The 21,476-nt window shown below is 46.6% G+C and overlaps 1 protein-coding gene across 4 annotated transcripts in view; it reads left to right on the top strand.

The window, feature by feature from the left end:
- The first annotated feature begins 1,243 nt into the window (after window positions 1-1,243).
- The window catches only part of TRMO (tRNA methyltransferase O), an 83,182-nt gene continuing 62,949 nt past the window's right edge, over window positions 1,244-21,476 (top strand). Inside the window, exons 1-2 of one of the 4 annotated variants that reach the window (XM_029603784.1) lie at window positions 1,244-1,507; window positions 17,919-18,093. In XM_029603784.1, the coding sequence (XP_029459644.1) occupies window positions 18,005-18,093 (89 nt within the window). In that variant the 5' untranslated portion in view covers window positions 1,244-1,507; window positions 17,919-18,004. Of the gene's footprint in view, window positions 1,508-1,635; window positions 1,711-2,459; window positions 2,704-3,023; window positions 3,168-17,918; window positions 18,094-21,476 lie in introns of those variants that run through there. The other 3 variants (XM_029603764.1, XM_029603754.1, XM_029603775.1) reach the window with 3 other exon arrangements.

Raw genomic sequence — 21,476 nt, 5'->3', positions numbered from 1 at the left:
TGTCGGTGACCCAGGTATCACCGGCGGAAGGGCAGTCATGAGCGCTTCCATCCGGGCGAGCAACGGTGCCAGCGCTGCTGGAATCGGGTCGGTGACTGGTTCCGCTCTCGGTGGCGGAGTCGGTGCCGAAGGCGTCTGGAACCGTTGCATCGCTTTGTCGATGGCCTCCTGGACCAGCCGGTCCAGTTCTTCCCGGAGACCTGGGTTAACAATACCCGGCTCCGCGGAAGAGGGAGGCTGAGGCTGAGACGGAGGGACCACCGTCACCGGTGGAATCGCGACTCCCAAACCCCGATGGGGTGAGGGTTGCCTCGGTGTCTCAGAAACAGAAGTGGACGGTGCCGCTTCTGATCGAGACTTCTTCGGTGGAGGCTCGGACGGTACCGAGGTCGATGACTTTGATTCCTCGACGGTCTGAGACTTGCGATGTCAATGACGATGCTTTTCCCTCCGATCCCCACGATCCTCGGGGGAAGGGACGGGAGTCGATGGTCGTGGAGACGTCGATGGCAGACGGTCACCGGTAGGTTGCCGACGATGGAAGGACTTCGACGGTGCCGGTTCCGAGGACGTCGATGCGATGGACGGCGTCGGAGTGTGAGCATGGAACAGGAGTTCCATCTTCTCCATTCTGGCTTTGCGACCTTTTGGTGTCATAAGAGCACATTTGGTGCAAATCAGGACATCATGCTCACTCCCTAAACATAATACACAGACTCTGTGAGGGTCTGTGATAGACATGGTGCGCCGACGGAACCCCGACGCCATGGCCAATGACCAAAAATTTAGCCGCGGGATGGTCGACGGCCAGCAGGCCGCGAGGGCCGAACTCGACGGTAATCGGCGAAAAACGGCAAAAAAACCTTACCGAAGTACTGCAGGCTAAATTTAGATAGAGGAGGTACCCCTGTAGGGTGAATTTTACTTCAAAGAAGTTCGAGAAGAAATTCCTGTCAGGAATGTAGTAAGAGCTCCTTAACCGCGTGGCTACTGCTGCGCGGAAAAAAGAAGTCTGAAGGGGGACCCCTGCTGGCTGCAGGGTTGGTGCCATGCTGGCCATGCCCAGTAGGGGCCAGTCAAAGTTCCAGAAACTTTTGACAGAAGTTTTCCGTGGTTGGGCTCCATCCTCGATGTCACCCATTTGTGAGGACTAACATCCTGCTTGTCCTGTGAGAAACTGTAAGTCCTCTGGTAATTTGAATAATTAGCGTGAATGACCTCGTGGCAGAGGACGTGCTCGTGGAGGAAGTGGAGCGCCTTTCGGAGTACTGCTGCCCGCAGCATGTGGCTCTCCGGATCTCTGGGGGCAGGATGCCCACTGGAGGTCGTGAGTGTTCCTCTTGGAAGGTTTCTGGGCAATGTCAGTGTGAAGATGCAGACCCCCTGCTCAGTGCATCGTTGCCGCGGGAGCTCAACTCAGTGCCGGCCCGGACGAACTGGGAGGTCACCGAGTAGGTTCGACCCTGGAAGGGTCCTGTAGGCGGAGGGGGGGGCGTAGAGGATCTAGGTGAGTCTTTTCAAAGGCCAACGTTGTTCCTCCCCTGTGATGCGGGCCACCCCGTTGCCACTGGTTTTGGGGGCGGGGGGGGGGAGTGGCTGCAGTCCTGGCCGGGCTAACCGGATTGGGGCCCAGGAAGGGGGAACTCTGTTGTTTTCATCCGTGGCTGATGTCCTTTGCCACTCTGGCAAACTGGAAGCCTGGCGGACTTGGTGTGTTCTTTTTCTTTCCTTTTTTAGAAAAATGTCTGTGAGGCGAGAGAGAGCTCTGTGTATACTTTACTTAACTTGCGCAGAAAAAAACGGACGGAGGAGACTCGAGGCGGCGCAAGATGATGCAGGCTGGCGCCCCTCACTGGCAGAAATCAATTTAGCTTTGAGAGCTCCGCCATCTAGTGGCACAGAAGACGTCCCAGACAGCATGGCTAATTCATGCTGCTTATCTACGGGAAAATGAGCATGTCTGTGAGAGTGTGTGTATTTGTGTAGGAAGAAGATCTGAGAGTGTATGTAGGTGAGTAGGAGAGAGCTGAGTGCAAGTGAGCATGGGTGTGAAAGTGAGTGGGCATGTGTGCATGGAAGAGGGAGAGGTGTGTGTGTGTATTGGTGGGAGAGTGGCAGAAGTAAAGGTGTGAGAATGTGAGAGAATGAGCAGTGAAGTGTGAATATGTAAAAATTGTGAGCATCCGGTCCCACTGTGCAGTTGCCCCCCACCCGCGCTAATCCATGGTAAATCTCAGGGTGACTGGAAGTTCCCAGTTATGGCGGTAGGGAACAGGAAAGCGGCAGAACCAGCCAGCTGGGCCCACTCTAGCTAGATTTCACTCTTTGTGGCCATAACAGTTTAAAAAAATCGCTAAATTAACACTGCTAGGGCACAGAAATTCTACACACCTCTCCCACCCCGAGTTCGTGACGGCCGCACTTGTTTCCACGCCATCCAGAGTAGGGGGGAGAGCGCGCGCGTGCGTGGTGACGTCACCATAACACGACGGAGAAACAAATTCAACTAAAAAAGGGCGACTATTTCCGGTCGCAGAAGCTTTTAATTAACAATAATAAGTAAAAGGAAGAGACGAGCGTTCTCTAGCAATTTCAGTTACGTAGCCAACATTCAAAAGCCACATGCGATGCGCAGTGCGAAGAACGATGTCTTAGCTGGGCGCCTTCCCGCCTCATGCTGCGCGAGTTCTTCTCTGGAATCAGGTGAGCCCACGGGAGAGCGCGAGCCCGGAGTGACGGTCCGCTGCACGTGGGTCCGCTGCTTTGCGTGATTGAGGAGGGCTCGACTCGCAGGGGCTGCAGCAAATGGACCGCGCTCTGATACTATAACAGGCCTCTAATTACAAGCGTTCCCATCATAAGGGAGATTACAATTCGATTTTTTATCTCGCTCAAAAGAGATTATCTGTGCGTTGCTTTTCCCTTCCTTTTTTTTTATCTTTTCTGAACTAAGCTTTTACTGATTGGCTCAGGATTTAGAGCGTTGTCTAGGGCGGGGTCGCGACAGGTCTAGTTTTCCGGATAGTTACAATTGGTGTCTGATGCGCACCCTAGACTCTTCTTGAGCATCTATCTCCTCTTCTGTTCCCTCCCCCCAGGCGCGAGGGATGGAGTGGAACTGACGATCCCGTGCCTGTCAGAATGTGCCTCCTGAGCTTAAAAATCTGGTACTGGTCAAAAATGTTTCAGATATATTTGCATATACATTATGGTCTAACAACAGTGCTAGTTACATTGGTTATGCTGAATACCGAATCTGTTTGTGGACTCAGGGACTGGTCTTTGTGTTGTCAGAAGTAAAACATTTTTATAGTCCAGCCAATCACAAAATCTAGCCCAAAGTTTATAGCTCCTATTATAAGCTATAATTGCTGTACAGAAACTTAAATAATTCAAATAACACTTTAATTATGCAAAATTCTATACAAAGTCCTGCATTGCATGCAAATTGACAAAAAAATCTTGTGTTTTAATAACTATGGATGTAAAAAAAGCAGATCCGCACATCTCCGTTCAAACATCCTTTAAAAACAAAATCCATTACAGTGAAATTTTTTTAGCCTGAGATTGGCCTAGTTTCTCTTGTGGTAAGATTATAAAGACACGTAATTAGTTCCTGTTCTCCCAGCAATTATGTGGTTATATAATGCAACCTTTCCAGGAACTGTTATGTGATCAGCTTTGCAGGGTCTGACAGCCCATGGATTCGGTAAGAAACAAATAAATGATTTGGCTAGGAAAGCTGATTAAGGAAAATATTTACATCCCTGCCCTATAAATATTTGTTCTAAAATCTACCACAAATTTTTCTTGAATTTTGTTGTGTTGCACAATCATTGTGACTAAATGTTTATCCATAGTATGTTTAAATTAGATTTAATAATCTAAAGATTGCCTAAAACAGAAGGAATTTCTCCCTGAGCATTTTCTCGTTTTGCCAACCTTTCCTTAACAAAAGAAATGGCTGCTAGTCTCCCCCCCCCCCCCCCCCCCCAGGGAGCAGTTGGTGTCAGATCAACCTCCATGGTGCTTTCCCTATCAAAACATCAATTTTTCAGGAGACAGAATGAAGTAGTGAAGCTGCCAGCTCCCAGGGAAGGCACTGCTCTAGGAGAGTCCCCTCTACCCCCGAAATGCCTGCAAAAAGATAACGAGAGGAAAAAGTGCGAAACAAATAATGAATCCCACTTTCAAGAGCTCAGAACTCAAAAGATGTTTTAAAAAGTGGCATCTCAAAAAAAGCCCAAAAAACCACACACACACCTTTGAGTATCCCAAACAACTGCAACCCAAAAAAGCAAAAGATTTCCTGCAGCCAGTCACAAAAAGTAGCCTATTTGGGTGTGAAAACAGCCCAACTGGCAATACTGACCGGTCTAAAGGAGGTGCTAATGTTTTGGTTTCTTCTGCATGCACCCTGTAGTGGTAAGACTCGTTTCAGACTGTATTTTGTTGGCTAATTTAGTTGCTGGAGATTTTAAGCAGTGTTAAGTGAGTAGGATCCACATACTTGCGATTTGGAATCATTGGACCCTGTTTTGTCTATCAGAACAATGTCATTACAGTGATCTCCTCCGATGCTCACTTTATAACAGAGCTTTCTTTCTACTTTTCTCCCTTTCTCTATTTCTCTCTCTGTTCCTGGTCCCATTTGCTTGGATACATGGGCTGGTGAGGGTGGGCTAAAGGATATGAATTTTAAATAGGCCTCAGAGTAAGCCATTTTAGTTTATTTGTTGCAAGCTAAGGTGTTACAATACTTTTAATTTTAATTTCCCTTCCAGAACCATTGAAGCTGTGATATTGAACTCAATATCTGTAGCTAGCCCTTTATCCTGCGGGTACAATTATGCATTCTGCTGAGCACAGATCTGGCCTAGAAAGACAGCCTCTTTATTTTGAACCCTTTCTTTTTGTTTTATAGTGGAAGGGTAGGTTACAAAAATAAAAACATTTCTTAATGTGCATTTCATTCATAATGATGCAAAGTTGGACATGAGTTTTGTGCACAAACTTTATTTTAGGCAGAGAAGACATTTTGTGTGCACAAAATGTTTTCTTTGCATAAATCGTATTTTATGCGTGCCAAGTATACCTGTTCATGTTTTTGGGTTATCTTGCCGCTTTTTTTTCATACTCATACAGGCCGATACAGTAAACTGCGCGGGAGAGCCGGTGCTCCGAGATGAGCGCCCGCTCTCCCGTGAGCGCCCAGGCCCCTCTCCTGGGTGCGCGATTTTTGTATTGAAATTGGGGACCGTGCTAATAAGGAGGCGCTAGGATCATTAGTGCGTCCCTAGCATCTTCTTATTGGCAGAAGCGGCAGCTGTCAGCGTGTTTGACAGCCGACGCTTAATTTTACCGGCATCTGTTGTCGAACCTGCTGACAGCCACAGGTTTGGAAAATGGACGCCGGCAAAATTGAGCGTCTGTTTTCCAACCCGCGGGCAGATTTTTTTTTTTTTTTTCTTCAGAAGATTTTTTTATTTTTGGGGCCTCTGACTTAATATCGGAGTTAATTTCTGAAATTAAATGTGCGGCTTGGCCACACATTTTGCTTTCTGTATTGCGGGTGAATAACTAATAGGCTCATCAACATGCATTTGCATGTGATGAGCTCTATTAGTTTCGGGGGGTTGGCTGCACATTTTACATGCGCTATTACCCCTTACTGTCAAACGCGCGTCCAAACGGGGGCTAACAGTGCGCTCAGCTGAGCGCACCATACTGTATTGGCCTGATAATGCATTAGCATACCATTAGCTTACTGCATCAGGAGTTAACTCAATTTTTACTGCATGCAGGAAGAAACCAACAACTGAAACTACAAGTCAGCCTTCTAGTATTATTATTCAACTTTCCTTTTAGTCTTATAAACTTTCCTGTCATTTTTTGAAAATATTCAAGTTTAAGTTTATCCTTTAGCAATTATTTCCTCAAATTTCAGAATGGATAATAGATCCAGTCTTTCTTTTTATTTTATTTAAGCAATTTATATTCCGCTCGGGGCCATTGTTTGTGATGGATTACCTATAAATTTTACATGGTACAACATAAAATCAAAAATAAGAAAATAAATAAGAAAAAATATCATCAGTAAAATAATTAAAATGCTAAAATAAAATTTGTACAACTTAAACAAAAACATTTAAAAACAAAAATCAAACTAGAGCTCACAAATGAACAGAGAAACAGAGCCAAAATTAAGACATGCCTACTATATCATATCCTCATATGTATATTAAGAAACAAGATTATTTTAAATAAGCATTCCCTATGAATAGACATCATCATCAGCCTAACACATCATTGTCAAATGCTTTTGAATAAAAGGTTTCCACTACTTTTTTGAAGGTGGTAATACCAGGTTTTAGTTCTGGTAAAATCTGGGAGCTCATTCTACAACTGGGGACTGATAATGGAAAAAGCACAGTCACGAGCCTCTGATAGAAGGACCGTGCACAAAGAGAGGACTTCTAATAAATATAATTTCCTAGCGTGTAGTCATATGGACTCAGAACCAATGGGTATAGTGTACTCCTGATAGCAGTTGGGAGACTGAGTCAGATTTCAAAGCTGATGTCAGCCTACATATACCCATACAGGAAGCTTAGCTCTTCAGTATTTCTCAGTCTCCTAAAGCAGATAGGGACTCTTCCACACTCTAGAATAGTGTTAGCAATTTTAAAACAAAGAAAGAAAATTTACCTGAGGAAGACTAGCCCTGCTCTCTTGCTGTGATACCTAAAGGTCCCTCCCCCAGTTGAGAATTCCTGAGGTGATTTCTGAGATCTCTCAAGGACAAGCCTCGGTCTGGTAGCCGGCTCCCGGCGTGGACTTAGCCCCCAGGGCGGCTGAGGGGCAGCGGGTGTTGAATCAAGCGCGACAGTGAAGGTAATTCCCGCTCCCCCCCCCCCCCCCCCCCGCAGCCAGAGACTGCCTGGCACGAGACCGGGAAACGCCGAGACCAGGTAAGGTAGAAAACCTCTTCTAAGTCTCCAGTCTCCGAGGCTCGATTAGCCACACAGATCGTCCCTTCCGGCGACTGTAAAATCGGGTTGAGCAGCTCCGTCTGGGTTAGACTCCGGTGCGAGGGTCCACACACGTGGAGACCTTCTGAGGGGGATCGCCATCTTGTCCGCGTGGTCGCCGGCACCATTTCGGTGCTGGGCACATAGCGGCCCGTACAAACGGCCCGCGCGCACAGATAGGCCTGTGCACACAGCGGCGCGCGCATCTTAGCCAGGCGCACAAAGCAGTTGCCTGCGCGCACATCTTGCGCATCCCGCACGCTCATCATCGGTGCACCTGGAGTGCACAACTAAGCCTCCCGGCGTGCACACCGTCGCGCACAGATGGGTTTTAAAGCACTCCACATGCACAAATCATGGCACCGCCGGTCAAGAAGGCCAAAGGACAAGCCCTCTGCCCAGCCTGCCACCTGAGAGCTGCGCAACCTGAAGTGGCCTCCGCCCTATGCCAGCAGTGCGAAGAGGCTCAGGGGGAACCTAAGCAAGGGCCCCCCACAGCCAATAGAGGGATCCGGTTCCACTAATGATAGTACCCCGGACCTCTGTATCTCCGATTCGGTGCCTACACAAGAAGGCACCTCGGGGGGGGGGGGGGGGGCCTCCACTATAACCCCGCCTGGATTCAATATGGACCCAGGGACTTTTTCCTGGGTGGAATTCTTCAAAGAAACATAGAAATGATGGCAGAAGAAGACCAAATGGCCCATCCAGTCTGCCCAGCAAACTTTCACAGTTATTTTTCTCATACTTATCTGTTACTCTGACCGGTGAGGTCAGGGCCCTTATTGGTAACTTTTTGGTTCTAATTTTCTTCCACCCCTGCTATTGATGTAGAGAGCAGTGCTGGAGCTGCATCTAAGTGAAGTATCAAGCTTAATTGGTTTGGGGTAGTAACCGCCGCAATAAGCAAGCTACTCCCATGCTTATTTGTTTACCCAGCCTGTGCAATTTAGTCCTTGTTGGTTGTCTTAATATAAATCCTCTTTTCTTCATCCCCCCCTTCCGATGAAGCAGTGAGCTGCTCTGTATATGTATTCAAAGTGAAGTGTCAGGCTTAATTGGTTTGGGGTAGTAACCGCCGCAACAAGCAAGCTACTCCAACACTTATTTGTTTACCCAGACTATGCAATTCAGTCCATTGTTGGCCTCATAAGTGCTTAAAACTTCCCTTACCAGTGCTATAGATGAAGCTGTCAATAAATGTGAAAGATCCCAACCACATGCTTAATACTTTTCTTTTTTTTATATAATTTTGTGGGATTGTCAAATTGTAGAGTGACAGGGAAATGTAAAACTGCAACTCTATATGGAATTCCTGATCCCTATTTTGCTATTTAAGTGATGAAGTGTTCAAAGTACCTCATGTGTTCTAATATAATTCATTCAATCTTTTCAAAAAACAAAGTTGGAGCTCACCAAAAATAGAACCTTGATACAGTGCCATATTTCGATGTCATTTCAAAATCATTCTCTGATGTAACTAACCCCAATCCACTGTTTGAAAAATAATGATCCCCACAGCATCTGAAAACAAAAAGTCTTGATATTGTTAAGATGGGTGGCTCAAGGGCTGGCCCCGTTAGCCACCGCACTCTCCAGGCACAGCAAGACCTCTGTCCATGGCAAGGCTGGTACACGCGCCGATGGGAGCAGTGTGCGATGCTCAGATGCCTTTGTCTTCCTGATCCTCCCTCTCTACACATGCGCACATGGCGCACTCCAAGAATTAAAGATCCCACAGTAGGAAAAGTCATTGTGGCACACTTTGACTCTGCAGCCTACATTACTTGAGGTGCCTCTGAACCTGGCATCAATACCTCAGCGACAGGTCTCCTGCCTTAGCAGTGCATGTGGCTGGCAAATGACTGGTTCCTGCTGTATTGCATTTCTATATCCAGCCTTGTCTTGTCCAGCCTTATCTTCCAGCCTTGCATCATCCAACCTTACTTTCCAGCTTTTTTCATCCAGCCCTCCTTGTCCTGTCTATCTTGTCCAGTGTCTTCTGTATGTCTTTGTCCACTCTTGGTGTGACTCTCTGGTTCTTGACTTCTTGCTTGGACCTGACCACGATTGCCTGCTGTCTGGACCCAACCCCTTGCACCTGACCATTCTTGTTAGCCGCCTGCCTGCCCCGACATTGTCCTCTCTCTGAGTCTGCAGACTCTGAGGCTGCAAACCTTTGTCCAAGCGCAATCTGTACCGCCTACGACAGAGCCCCAGTCTTCACCAGAAGCACAAGACCTTCCAAGCACCTCTCGGATCTCTCGAGACGTGCCCCACCTAGGCAAGAGCCTCCCTAAAGGGGATACAGACACCTCAGGGGAAGAGACTGACTCCCTGGAGGAAGGAGAAATCCCTCCAGGGATGGAATCATACCGAACCATGCTGCGATTCTTCTCCAAAGACGAGTTACCAGCTCTCGTGTCTCTGACCCTGAAGACGCTGGCCATTCCAGGCACAGGTACCACAGCGGAACCAAAGATGAAACCTGTTTTGGTGTCCCTTCGTCAGGCCTCATGCTATTTCCCAATGTTGCAGGCCGTACTACAACTGATTGACCTGGAATGGAATGACCCAGAGGCCAGCTTCAAAGGAGGATGGGCCTTAGAAGCCCTATACCCCCTGAAACCCATGGCCAAGGAACTCCTACAGTTCCCAAAAGTGGATGCCAGGGTCTGCGTAATCTCTAAGCACACAACCATCCCGGTCGAAGGAGGAGCGGCACTCAAGGATGCCCAGGACAGACGTCAGGAAGCCATCCTTAAACAGTCCTTTGATGTAGGAACAATGACCCTGCAAATTGCTTCCTGCTGTGCCGTAGTAACACTTGCCTGCTTGCTTCTCTCCAGAGACGCAACCACGTCCGATGAAACATTAGAACCGGCGATATCCTTCCTCACGGATGCGACCTCAGACTTAGGGGCGGATTTTAAAACAATACGCGCGCTGGTACTTTTGTTCGCGCCACCGGCGCGAACAAAAGTACATCAGATTTTATAAGATAGGCGCGTAGCCGCGCCTATCTTATAAAATCCGGGGTTGGCGCGCGCAAGGGGGTGCACATTTGTGCAACCTGCGCGCGCCGAGCCCAGCGCGGCCTGCCTGTCCCATCCGAGGCCGCTCCGATTTCGGAGCGGCCTCGGAGGGAACTTTTCTCCTCCCTTCCCCTCCCTTCCCCTCCCTTCCCCTACTTAACCCACCCCCCTCCTTATCTTTGTCGGCAAAGTTACGCCTGCTTTCAGCAGGCGTAACTTTGCGCACGTCGCCGGCAGCCCCGCTCCGTCCTCCGGTCCCGGGGGCGTGGTCCGGAGGCCTCGACCACGCCCCTGGGCCGGCGCCACGCCCCGGGCCCGCCCCCGAAACGCCACGGCACGCCCCCGAAACACCGCGTCATTTCGGGAATGCCCCCGGACACGCCCCCTCCCTCCCCGTTTCGAAAGCCCCGGGACTTACGCGCGTCCCGGGGCTTTACGCGCGCCGGCACGCAAGGGCCCTGCGCGCGTAAATCCTGCTGGATTTACGCGCGCAGGGGTTTTAAAATCCGCCCTTAGTGCGCACCTCAGCCAGGGGCGTCTCCTCCATAGTGGCAGCCAGAAGACAACTATGGCTCCGAAATTGGTCGGCCAACGCGACCTCCAAATTGAACCTCACGAGAATGCCCTTTAAAGGATCCCTCTTGTTTGGAAGCGAACTGGAGAAGTTATCCAACAAATGGGGCGAATCTCCAGTACCTTGTCTTCCGGAGGATAGGAACAAAAGAAACCAGCATTCCTCCCCCCCTCCCCCCCCACACTCGAAGAATCAAAGGCAGAGGAGCCCAGCGCTTTAGACTGTACAAGAATACATACTACCAAGCACCTCGCCCCGCAGGCAGGGCCCAGTCCTTTCGGAAAGACACAATAAGAGGGGAGCAGGCTCAGGCACAGGCTCCGGCCGCCCCCCACAATGAGAATCAGCAGACCCATCCACAGGAAGAAGTCATAGGGGGCAGACTTACCCTCTTCTACCAAAGATGGGTCGAGATAACGTCAGACAAGTGAGTCCTAACCATCATTTGAGAGGGATACTATCTGGACTTCTCACAAATTTGTCTGGAGGGATGCTGTGGATCACCATGCCACTCCGTCTCCAAGAGGACGGCAGTGGAAACCACACTGGCAAAACTACTCAGCCTAAAGACGATAACCCCGGTGCCCACGCACCAACAAAATACTGGTCACTATTCCATCTATTTTATCGTTCCCAAGAAGGAAGAAACGTTCCGGCCCATCCTGGACCTCAAGACCGTCAGTCGTTACCTGAGGGTACCACACTTCTGCATGGAAACCCTATGCTCAGTCATTAGGGCAGTAGAGCCCGGAGAATTCCTGACTTCACTGGATCTCTCTGAAGCCTATTTCCACATCCCGGTCCATCACGACCATCAGCGCTTCCTACGCTTTGCGATACTGGACCATTATTACCAGTTCTGGGCGCTACCCTTCGGACTAGCTACCGCCCCTCGGACCTTCACCAAAATCATGGTGGTAGTGGTGGCAACACTGAGGAAAGGAGGAATCCTCAATCACCCTTACCTGGACGATTGGCTGATCAGGGCAAAATCTCCAGAGGAAAGTCACCAGGTGACCACCAGAGTCAAGAATCTTACTGCAGAATCTTGGGTGGGTTGTCAACACAACCAAGAGCTGCCTGCAGCCCTCCCAATCGCTAGAGTACCTGGGAGTCCGGTTCGACACCAAACAAGACAAGGTTGTCCTTCCCCTTCCAAGGAGAAGGAAACTGATGGGCTAGCTACGAAAACCGTTGAACTATGCTTGCTCCAAGGTATGGGACTACCTCCAAGTCCTCTGTCTTATGACATCAACCCTGGAGGTCGTTCCATGGGCAAGGGCCCACATGCGCCCACTACAACGTTCCCTACTGTCACGATGGAACCCGATGTCCCAGAACTACTCCATTCACCTCCAGCTACCAGCAGAGGTTCGGCCCCTGCTCCAATGGTGGCTACAGGAGGACCATCTGAGCAAGGGAGTAAGACTATCCCCACCGAACTGGATCTTCCTCACCATGGATGCGAGCCTGCGAGAGTGGGGAGCCCACTTTCAGAAACTGACAGCCCAGGGACAATGGGACAAGGAAGAGGCGGGGTGGAACATAAACCGGCGGGAAGCCCGCGCTGTCAGACTAGCCTGTCTACGATTCAGCCACAGACTCCGGGGCGAGTCTGTCAAAGTCATGTCCGACAACACCACTACAGTTGCCTACATCAACCGCCAGGGAGGAACCAGTAGCCAGCAGGTGTCCCTGGAGATAGACCCCCTCATGGCGTGGGCAGTAACAAACCTACAAGGCATCTCAGCCTCACACATCGCAGGAAAAGACAATGTCTCTGCGGACTACCTCAGCAGAGAGAGTCTAGACCCAGGGGAATGGATGCTGTCGACCACAGCCTTCCAGTTGATAGTAAACCGCTGGGGAACCCCAGCCATGGATCTACTGGCAACCCGGTCCAACGCCCAAGTTCTTCAGCCGCAGACGAGAACCGCAATCCCAGGGAATAGACGCCCTTGTCCAGACCTGGCCACAGGAAGACCTGCTGTACGCCGTTCCCCCCCCCCATGGCCACTACTATTTTATTATATTATTTATTTTTAAATTCTTATATACCGACGTCCCTGTATAGAATACAGATCACACCGGTTTACATTGAAAACAGAACAGTCGCTTGGGAGCGAATACAAGGAACATTTTAAAACAAGGAACATTTACTACTGGGCAAGATCATCCGCAAGATAGAATACCAAAGGGGACTAGTACTTCTAGTGGCCCCGGATTGGCCAAGAAGGCCATGGTACGCAAACATGCGAAGACTTCTTGTGGGGAACCCTCTGTGCCTACCTCCTCAGAGGGACCTTCTCAGACAAGGACCGATCCTCCACGATGACCTGACTCGATTCTCTCTTATGGTCTGGCCCTTGAGAGGACTCGCCTGAAGAAAAGCAGTGATTGAAATCTTACTTCGAGCACGCAAGTTCTCCACATCACTAGCTTACATACGAATATGGAGAGTATTTGAAGCCTGGTGGGAGGACCGCGAGATCCTTCAGCGGACAGTCAAAATTCCCAAGGCCCTGGAATTTCTGCAGGACTACTTGAACAAGGGGTTGTCCCTCAACTCCCTCAAGGTTCAGGTGGTCACGCTGGCCTGCTTCAGAGCCAAGTTGGACGGCATCAGCGTATCAACCCATCCAGATGTTTTCCGCTCCCTGAGAGGGGTCAAACAAATCCGACCACCCTTAAAGTGTCCGGTGCCCCTATGGAATCTCAATCTAGTACTAGACTTCTTAGCAGGAACTTCCTTCAGACCAATGCATGGTCTGTCACTATGGCTCCTGACCCTGAAGACTGCATTCCTAGTGGCAATATGTTCAGCCTGTTGCATCTCAGAGCTTAAAGCGCTGTCCTGTTGGGAACCGTTCCTCAGGTTCACACCGGGATCCATACAATTACGCACTGTCCCCTCCTTTCTACCGAAAGTGGTTTCTCAGTTTCATCTAAACCAAACCATCTCTCTACCATCTCCAGATGAATACAAGGATTCGGAAGACTCACACAGTCTTCGCCATCTAAATGTCGGCAGACTCCTAGTCCGATACCTGAAAAGATCGGAATCTGTGCGAAAGACTGACCACCTATTTGTCCTTCTCAGTGGAAAGAAACAGGGGGAAGCGACCTCTTGGGCAACTACAGCCTGCTGGATCAAAGAAGTAATCAAGGCGGCCTACGTAGAGGCAGGGAAGCCTCCACCTCTATAAGTCAAGGCCCATTTTACAAGGGCCCAGGCTGTGTCCTGGGCAGAAACCAAGATGCTGTTGCCTGCCGAGATCTGTCGGGCGGCGACGTGGTCCTCCATACACACTTTCTCCAGGATCTACCGCCTCCATGTCCAGGCCCGGGAAGACACATCATTTGCAAAAGCAGTACTAAGTGGGCCAAGGGCAGCCTCCTGCCCTGTTCAGGAGTAGCTTTTGTACATCCCATTGGTTCTGAGTCCATCTGGCTACACGCTAGGAAATGGAGAAATTACTTACCTGATAATTTTGTTTTCCTTTGTTTTCCTTAGTGTAAACAGATGGACTCAGCATCCCACCCATGGCTGCCCCGGAATCCAGAAAACTCGGGTGACAAGCACGGATAAGCCAGGTATTACCCCTAGTTCAAGACACCCTAGTTGCCGGGTGTCTGCGTTATTCGGTTGAGTGCACTGGCGGTCTCCAATTTGGAAATCAGTTGAACCAGTCCTGGTTAATCAAGTTATTAGAGCACACATATATCCACAATTGATTTTCGAGGAGAATACTGAAGAGCTAAGCTTCCTGCACGGGTATATGTAGGCTGACGTCAGCTTTGAAATCGGACTCCGTCTCCCATCTGCTATCAGGAGTACACTATACCCATTGGTTCTGAGTCCATCTGTCTACACTAAGGAAAATGAAATTATCAGGTAAGTCATTTTTCCATCCAGGTAGGGACATAAAATTTCAAAATTGTTTGCCCAAGGAGAGCTGCCATGATGTAGAAGTTTAAAAACCAGCAGGACAATTTTGTACCTAATACACCACAACAAAGGGAGCCAATGTAAAGAATAGAATTAGATATATATTCACAGGGACCAGGCTCAATTAACATTCTATAGCTGGGTTTTGTCCCACTTGAAGAGCCCTCAGCGTGTTAGCTGGTGGCCTATGAGCAGAGAATTGCAGTAATCTAGTTCATTAAGAATTGGAGCCTGCATGGTAGTCCTAAAGTCATAAGTAGTAGTAAGGGTTTTAACCTATGTAGCATCCTCGGATGATTTCACCAGGGAACTAATTTTGAGGCTTCACTGACAACTCAGGATCAAGGATAATACCAAGATTATGGTAGAAACTTTTTAATTTTGAGATTCTCAAAACTAAAGAGCATCATTCCGAGGAAATCTACTTAAGATCATAATCTTGGTCTTATCAAGACTGAGTGCAAGATGATTGCCTTGAGCCAGGCTCTGATAGTTGCAAAACAGATACTTAAAAACTCATTTGCAGTAGACATGATTTCTGCTTGGGCACAAAAAACTGTATATCATATTGTTTATTATTGATACCCAAGCAGGCTAACAGTTTGTGGGGGTGGGGGGTCAAGTAAATGTTAAAAAGTGCCACATAGTGCAGAGCCTTGAGGAACTGTGGTAGAAATTCAATGCCAAGGAGCTATGGCTGGTCAGATAAATAAGATGTAAACTATTTAAGGACAGTTCCAGAGAACCTGGTGGAAATGTATATTTCTTAAATCAATAAAGAATTAAATTAAGTCAAATAATCATAAGCAATATTCAAATAAGGATCATATCAAGGAAATAAATGATTGTCCTTATAACATATAATCTCACAGAAAAAATAGTCTGCATAGATAATAAAAACTATAAACTGAAATTATTCAGAGTAGTTAAATCACAAGCAGATTATGATACATTGCAGGAGAACCTTGCGAGACTGGAAGACTGGACATCCAAATGGCAGATGAAATTTAATGTGGACAAGTGCAAAGTGTTGCATATAGGGAAAAATAACCCTTGCTGTAGTTACACAATCTTAGGTTCCATATTAGGAGCTACCACCCAGGAAAAAGATCTAGGCATCATAGTGGATAATTTTAAAATCTTCGGCTCAGTGTGCTGCGGCAGTCAAAAAAGCAAACAGAATGTTAGGAATTATTAGGAAGGGAATGGTTAATAAAATGGAAAATGTCATAATGCCTCTATATTGCTCCATGGTGAGACTGCACCTGGAATACTGTGTACAATTCTGGTTGCCACATCTCAAAAAAGATATAGTTGTGATGGAGAATATAAAGAGAAGGGCGACCAAAATGATATAGGGGAGCTGTTCCATCCCCTATGGGGAAAGGCTGAAGAGGTTAGGGCTGTTCAGCTTGGAGAAGAGACGGCTGAGGGGGGGGATATGATAGAGGTCTTTAAAATCATGAGAGGTCTTGAACGAGTAGATGTGAATTGATTATTTACACTTTAGGATAATAGAAGGACTAGGGGGCACTCCGTGAAGTTAGTAAGTAGCACATTTAAGAATAATCGGAGAAAATTCTTTTTCACTCAACACACAATTAAGCTCTGGAATTTGTTGCCAGAGGACGTGGTTAGTGCAGTTAGTATAGCTGGGATCTAAAAAAGGTTTGGATAAGTTCTTGGAGGAGAAGTCCATTAACTGCTATTAATCAAGTTGACTTAGGGAATGGCCTCTGCTATTACTGGCATCAGTAGCATGGGATCTCCTTAGTGTTTGGGTACTTGCCAGGTTCTTGTGGTCTGGTTTGGCCTTTGTTGGAAACAGGATGCTGGCCTTGATGGCTTCAGTTGTATGCAAATATTTTATGCATATTCATTAGGGATATCCTGAAAATCTGACTGATTTGTGGACCTCGAGGACTGGAATTGCCCACTCCTGCTCTAGACACATCAGGAAATAATTGAACTTTCTGCCCACAGAATAGATGCTCTTTATCTCTGGAATATCATGTTTTTATCTTGCTGTTTACAAAATGAGGCCAATAGGGTAACCGCCCCTCCCAAGTCTACTAGAATCCTTTTAGATTTCAGTACTCTTGATCCAGTTTCCAAAATTGTTCTGTCTAATCCTCCAACATCCAAAGTATTGGGCGTGGACGTGTCATGAGCTCCTTCACTTGGCAAAGACCGGGTGGACTCTCAATCAAAAAGCGACTAGGGCCTGGACTCGAGACCCTCCCCCCCCCCCCCCCCCCCCCCCCCCAAAAAAAAAAATAAGAGGTCTCTAAATTCGGGTCACACCGGGCCACAAAACACTGCGCATGTTGATATGTGGGACCCTGAGCAGGGAGAGATGCAGAAGGAAACATCCTACTTTTCCTCATCTTTGCCACTGATAGAAGCAGCAGTGAGTCGGGGAGAAATTTGCATGCAGGGGCACAGCGACAAACTGCAGAGTCTCTGCTGAAATGGGTCCCAGCCAGCTCCAGAGAGTGAAGTACGTATGATCATTTAAAGGAAAAACAGCATTGTTGCATCTTAGAAGCCCCAAAGCACTTCTCCTGGCAGGATTCCCCCATGTGGAAACATAGTTTGAAGACTTAGATGCCAGGCAAACATTTTTAGGAGTCAGCAAATTTTTTTCTTTTTTTTCCCAGTTTGACTTTTCTTTGTCTCGTTTTGCTCTTTATTTTTTGTCTAGTTTTTTCTGTTTTTCATTTTTCTTTTCTTTTCTTTGCTCTCTCCTACTCCCAGACACTATTCCTACCTCTTTTTGCTTCTCTTCCTTTCATGCATTCTCTGCCCTTTTCCTTTCTTCCCTGAGTGCATTCTCCTCAATCCCAGCACACTAGCACAGGCCAAAATGTCTTGGTCTGGGTTCTTCTGTTGACCACAGTGGATTCTTGGCTGGGGACAGCAATAATTATAGCCTCAGTCACCCCTAAGACATTCGAGGCAGCAGTTTCTGGCTGGATCTTTGACATGAACAACTTTTGCTGCTTGGCTTGGTGTGGGCCACTAACATTGGTGACAGGTGCCACTTAGCAAATGTTATGCTCCCAGGTGACTTGGTGCCCAGATATTCTCCAGTCCTGTCTTTATGAATTGTTTTCCAGATTCTCAGAATTACCACAATAAGATAAATGTGGTTATAATTTGTTTCAAGAACCAGGTTAATTTGTATTGTTTAGCTATTCTGAAAACCAGACTTTATTTATGGCTCTTAGTGATTGAAGTTTGCCATCACTGATCCAGTGTAGTCATTTTTATTTGATCCATGCTACTTTCCTTAAAAACCCTGATTTATTTATTTTTTTCCCCCATAGGGAACATCGTAACTATTCCAATTGGTTATATAGACTCATGTTTCTCAGCAAAGAATGGAACTCCACGACAGCCAACAGTTTGCAGGATGTCACGTGCTCGCTTGACAATAAACAAAAGTGTCTTTAACAATCCAGAACATTCCTTGATAGGCTTAGAGCATTTTTCACATGTGTGGTAAGTGAATTTATGAGATAGTAATGCAACTGTAAGTAGTTTCAGGGATGTATTTGCCAATAGGCAGAGTATGTAAGAACCTGTAGTCATCTATCTTCTGCATGTCGCCTATTTTATTTCATTTAATGCTCACATACTGCAGAACTGAATTCTAGGGACCTGCTCAATGATGTGCACATTGATAGCTATGGTGTCGTGCCATCCTTTGGTGGGGGAAAGCTGGCTGTCTGCATGCCTAAGTGCAGCCATGTTTATAAATCTGCGGCTGAGTACGTCTTCATTTGTTGGGGTTCAGGTCTAACAGAGCAGTTGATCTTATCATCCAGTCACACTAGTTGTAAGGATATCCACAGTGACTGAATTACCAACTACAACAGCAGTCCTAACCTTTCCCTCCTGGGCACGTGCCCATAGAGATACATTTTTAGTGTGAGGATAAAGGCATCAATTAGTGGGCAGGTCCTAGCTACAGGATCACTTCCTGACACACCAAGTTAATAGTCTCCTTCCAGGTGACCTTACTCCTCTAGTGCAGCATAAGGACTGCAAGACTGTTGGGGACCACTTTGCTATGTCCCTGAAGGTCTGTTCTCTATTCCTCTGGCTGCCTCAGCTACTCCAGATCTGCCACTCTGGCCTCCAGAGATCGAAATCAAATTCTGAGAGCCAGGAGCTCTTTGCATCGGGTGCATATATAACTTCTGTCCAACTGGAAGGTAATCATTTATATGAAATTCAGTACAAAAGACTGAATACCCCCCATCTTGCTGCTGGACTTCTATCTGTATCTTAATTTTCTTGAGTTGCTAAAATTGAAGCTGTTCAAAGAATGGGAACACTTAATCAAAATTTAATTCTCTTTCATTTATTAGGTGCCCTTTGTGCTAGTTCGGTAGGATTAAAAGTAATCATTTTGCTAAAATCAGAGATAATTGCACTTTCTCGTAAATCCCTAATTGAGTTTTATTTTGAAGAATTTCTTCCCAATAAAAGTCAAAATCTGTGTATCAAATAATGGGGTGGGTAGGAATTAAAGACTCAAAAACAGCCCAAACCACACAGTAATCTGAGGCAACGCTACAAAACTATCAATCACACCACAATGTTTCTCAGTAAAATCTTAATGTATTAATTCAGCTATTTGTGTAGGACCTTCATAGGCACAACTTTTCAAATGACAGCCAAGTTTTCTGACCTTCTGGTCCGCTTTTATTTAATTTTAGTGATATTTATAGTTTTCCTTTTCTTTACACACAGTCCTGGGAAGATCCCTCAATCAGGTCACCGCATCAAACAAACATGTTTCATAAAAACAGTAACGAGAGCTATTTTCACTTATCTTTTAAACCTAGTGGTTACCTTGGGCCACTTTGGTGTTTTTTTTTTTTTTTTACAATTCTTTATTTTTTACAACTTCAAGCAAAGTATCCACTTTGTACAGCAATATGGTATTCACAAAGAAAATTATGGAAATACAAAGTAAAGACATTACAATATCAAGATAATCTTTCCCTTCTATCTTTTTTACCCATTAGACCACAATAATGGAAGGGGGAGCTAGCATTGGAAAAAATAAAAGGAGACTAACAATAGGAAATCCTTAATAGAGCAAAGACATAACTCAATACAATGTGCATTATATCCAGTATGATGAATTAACCTAGGTATTGCTAACTTGTAGCATAACCTTCCTGAAATCTATAAAGCTCTTTAACTGTTCCGGAAGAAAAAAATCATAATTATCTCTATTATACTTAATGCACTTGCAGGGAAACCTCAGAAAAAAGGTTGCACCAAGAGCTAAAGTTTCTTGGCGTAAAGCCAGAAAACCTTTCCTTCTCATCTGAGTAGACTTAGTCAAATCAGGAAAAATCCTGAATTTTTGACCCATAAAGAGAGTATTAGATTTTGTAAAATAACCTCATTATGTCACTCAGATCTTTTTCAGTGAAAAAAGATATCAAGAGTAGCTCTTTCAGTTACTTCACAATTAGATGACTCTAAGAAAGCAGTTAAATTCTCTAAATCAAGAGGGAAGGCTTGAAATTACATATTAGAGCGAGTTGGCAAAAAATACACTTTGTCCAGGGGGGAGCAGATTCTGTTGTATACGCCAATACTTCAAGGAAATATCTTCTGAGGGTAACGAGGGATTTCTCTCACAACCCTGGGAAAGTTTAAAACTCGAAAATTTAAGTGTCTCAGAGCATTCTCTATAAATTTCTCCTTCCTATTTATAGCTCTACGGTCTTGCATAATAGACTGAATTCCTTTTACATGGTGTAATTCCACTTCCACATTTTTAAACTTTTCTAGAGTTTCCTGCTGATGAAAATCACTGTTCTTACAAATAATATCCACTTGCTGAGATAAGTTAATTTTCAACGAGCAGTCAGTAAATACTTTAGCCATTGATGATGTTAGATCCTATAAAGATTCTAGGGTGACCACCGCAGGTTTCTGAGTTACAGCAATTGTGCTGGCAAAAAGAAGGGGATCAATTACAGGCCCCTCATCTCCACTTGTGCCTGACCAGTCGCTCCAACCAGCTCTAAAACACCGGCATCTCTCCCATTTGCTCTAGAGGAACTAAGCATGGGAGATTCCAATGGCGCAGCTCCCTCATCCTCTATAATATGGGTTCTCTCTTCTGGGTTCCAAGCAGAGCATGGCGACATGGTAGCCTGTGCAACTGGCAGTGGACTTTCATTCAGGGGGCTAAGCGAAACTTCCTTCAAGGCCGGGACAGGTTCTCCTCCACCAATCTCGACAGCTGGATCATTAGCCCCACTTTGCAAAGTCGTTCCGGTGCACTGCAATTTCGTTTTCTGCCCGGGTAGAGCTGTAGAATGCAAGGGGTACGTTCTCACGCTCCCTTTCTTCTTCGGAGGCATTTTAAGTAACAAGATTAGGAAACTTTACATGAATACCCGAGAGTGTGCAGAGCCGTGCAAACGGTCAAGCCACCATCTTAGCTTCCCCCCTCCCCCCGGGCCACTTTGGAGAGGGTCATAAGATTTGGAGATCCCGGAAGGGGTTGTAGTAATCACAAATACCTGTCTGTAAGTCTAAGAAGCCATTTGCCAGGATTAGGCGACATTGCGGTCGGTCAGTCATTTGGAGAAGAGGATGGTTCACAAATGTATTGCATTTTTTTCCACGGTTGCACAATCAAGTGGTGACAGTCCTATCAGATGCTGTAACAAATGATAATTTACATCATTTGACAAGGGGGGACCAGGAGTTTCAATGGCCTCTCGGGAAGCTCATGAGCCTTTCCACTGGACAGAGTCATATCTAGTAGTGCTAGCAGAGTTCTTTGCCGCAGGCGTGGACAACATTCAGGTGGACTTTCTTAGTTTGACTGGTGCTGGACCTCTGAG

Source organism: Rhinatrema bivittatum, chromosome 1, assembly GCF_901001135.1.
Source record: "Rhinatrema bivittatum chromosome 1, aRhiBiv1.1, whole genome shotgun sequence".
Lineage (NCBI taxonomy): Eukaryota > Metazoa > Chordata > Amphibia > Gymnophiona > Rhinatrematidae > Rhinatrema > Rhinatrema bivittatum.
The sequence above is the reverse complement of the archived record's forward strand: the minus strand, read 5'-3'. Positions and strand labels throughout refer to the sequence as shown.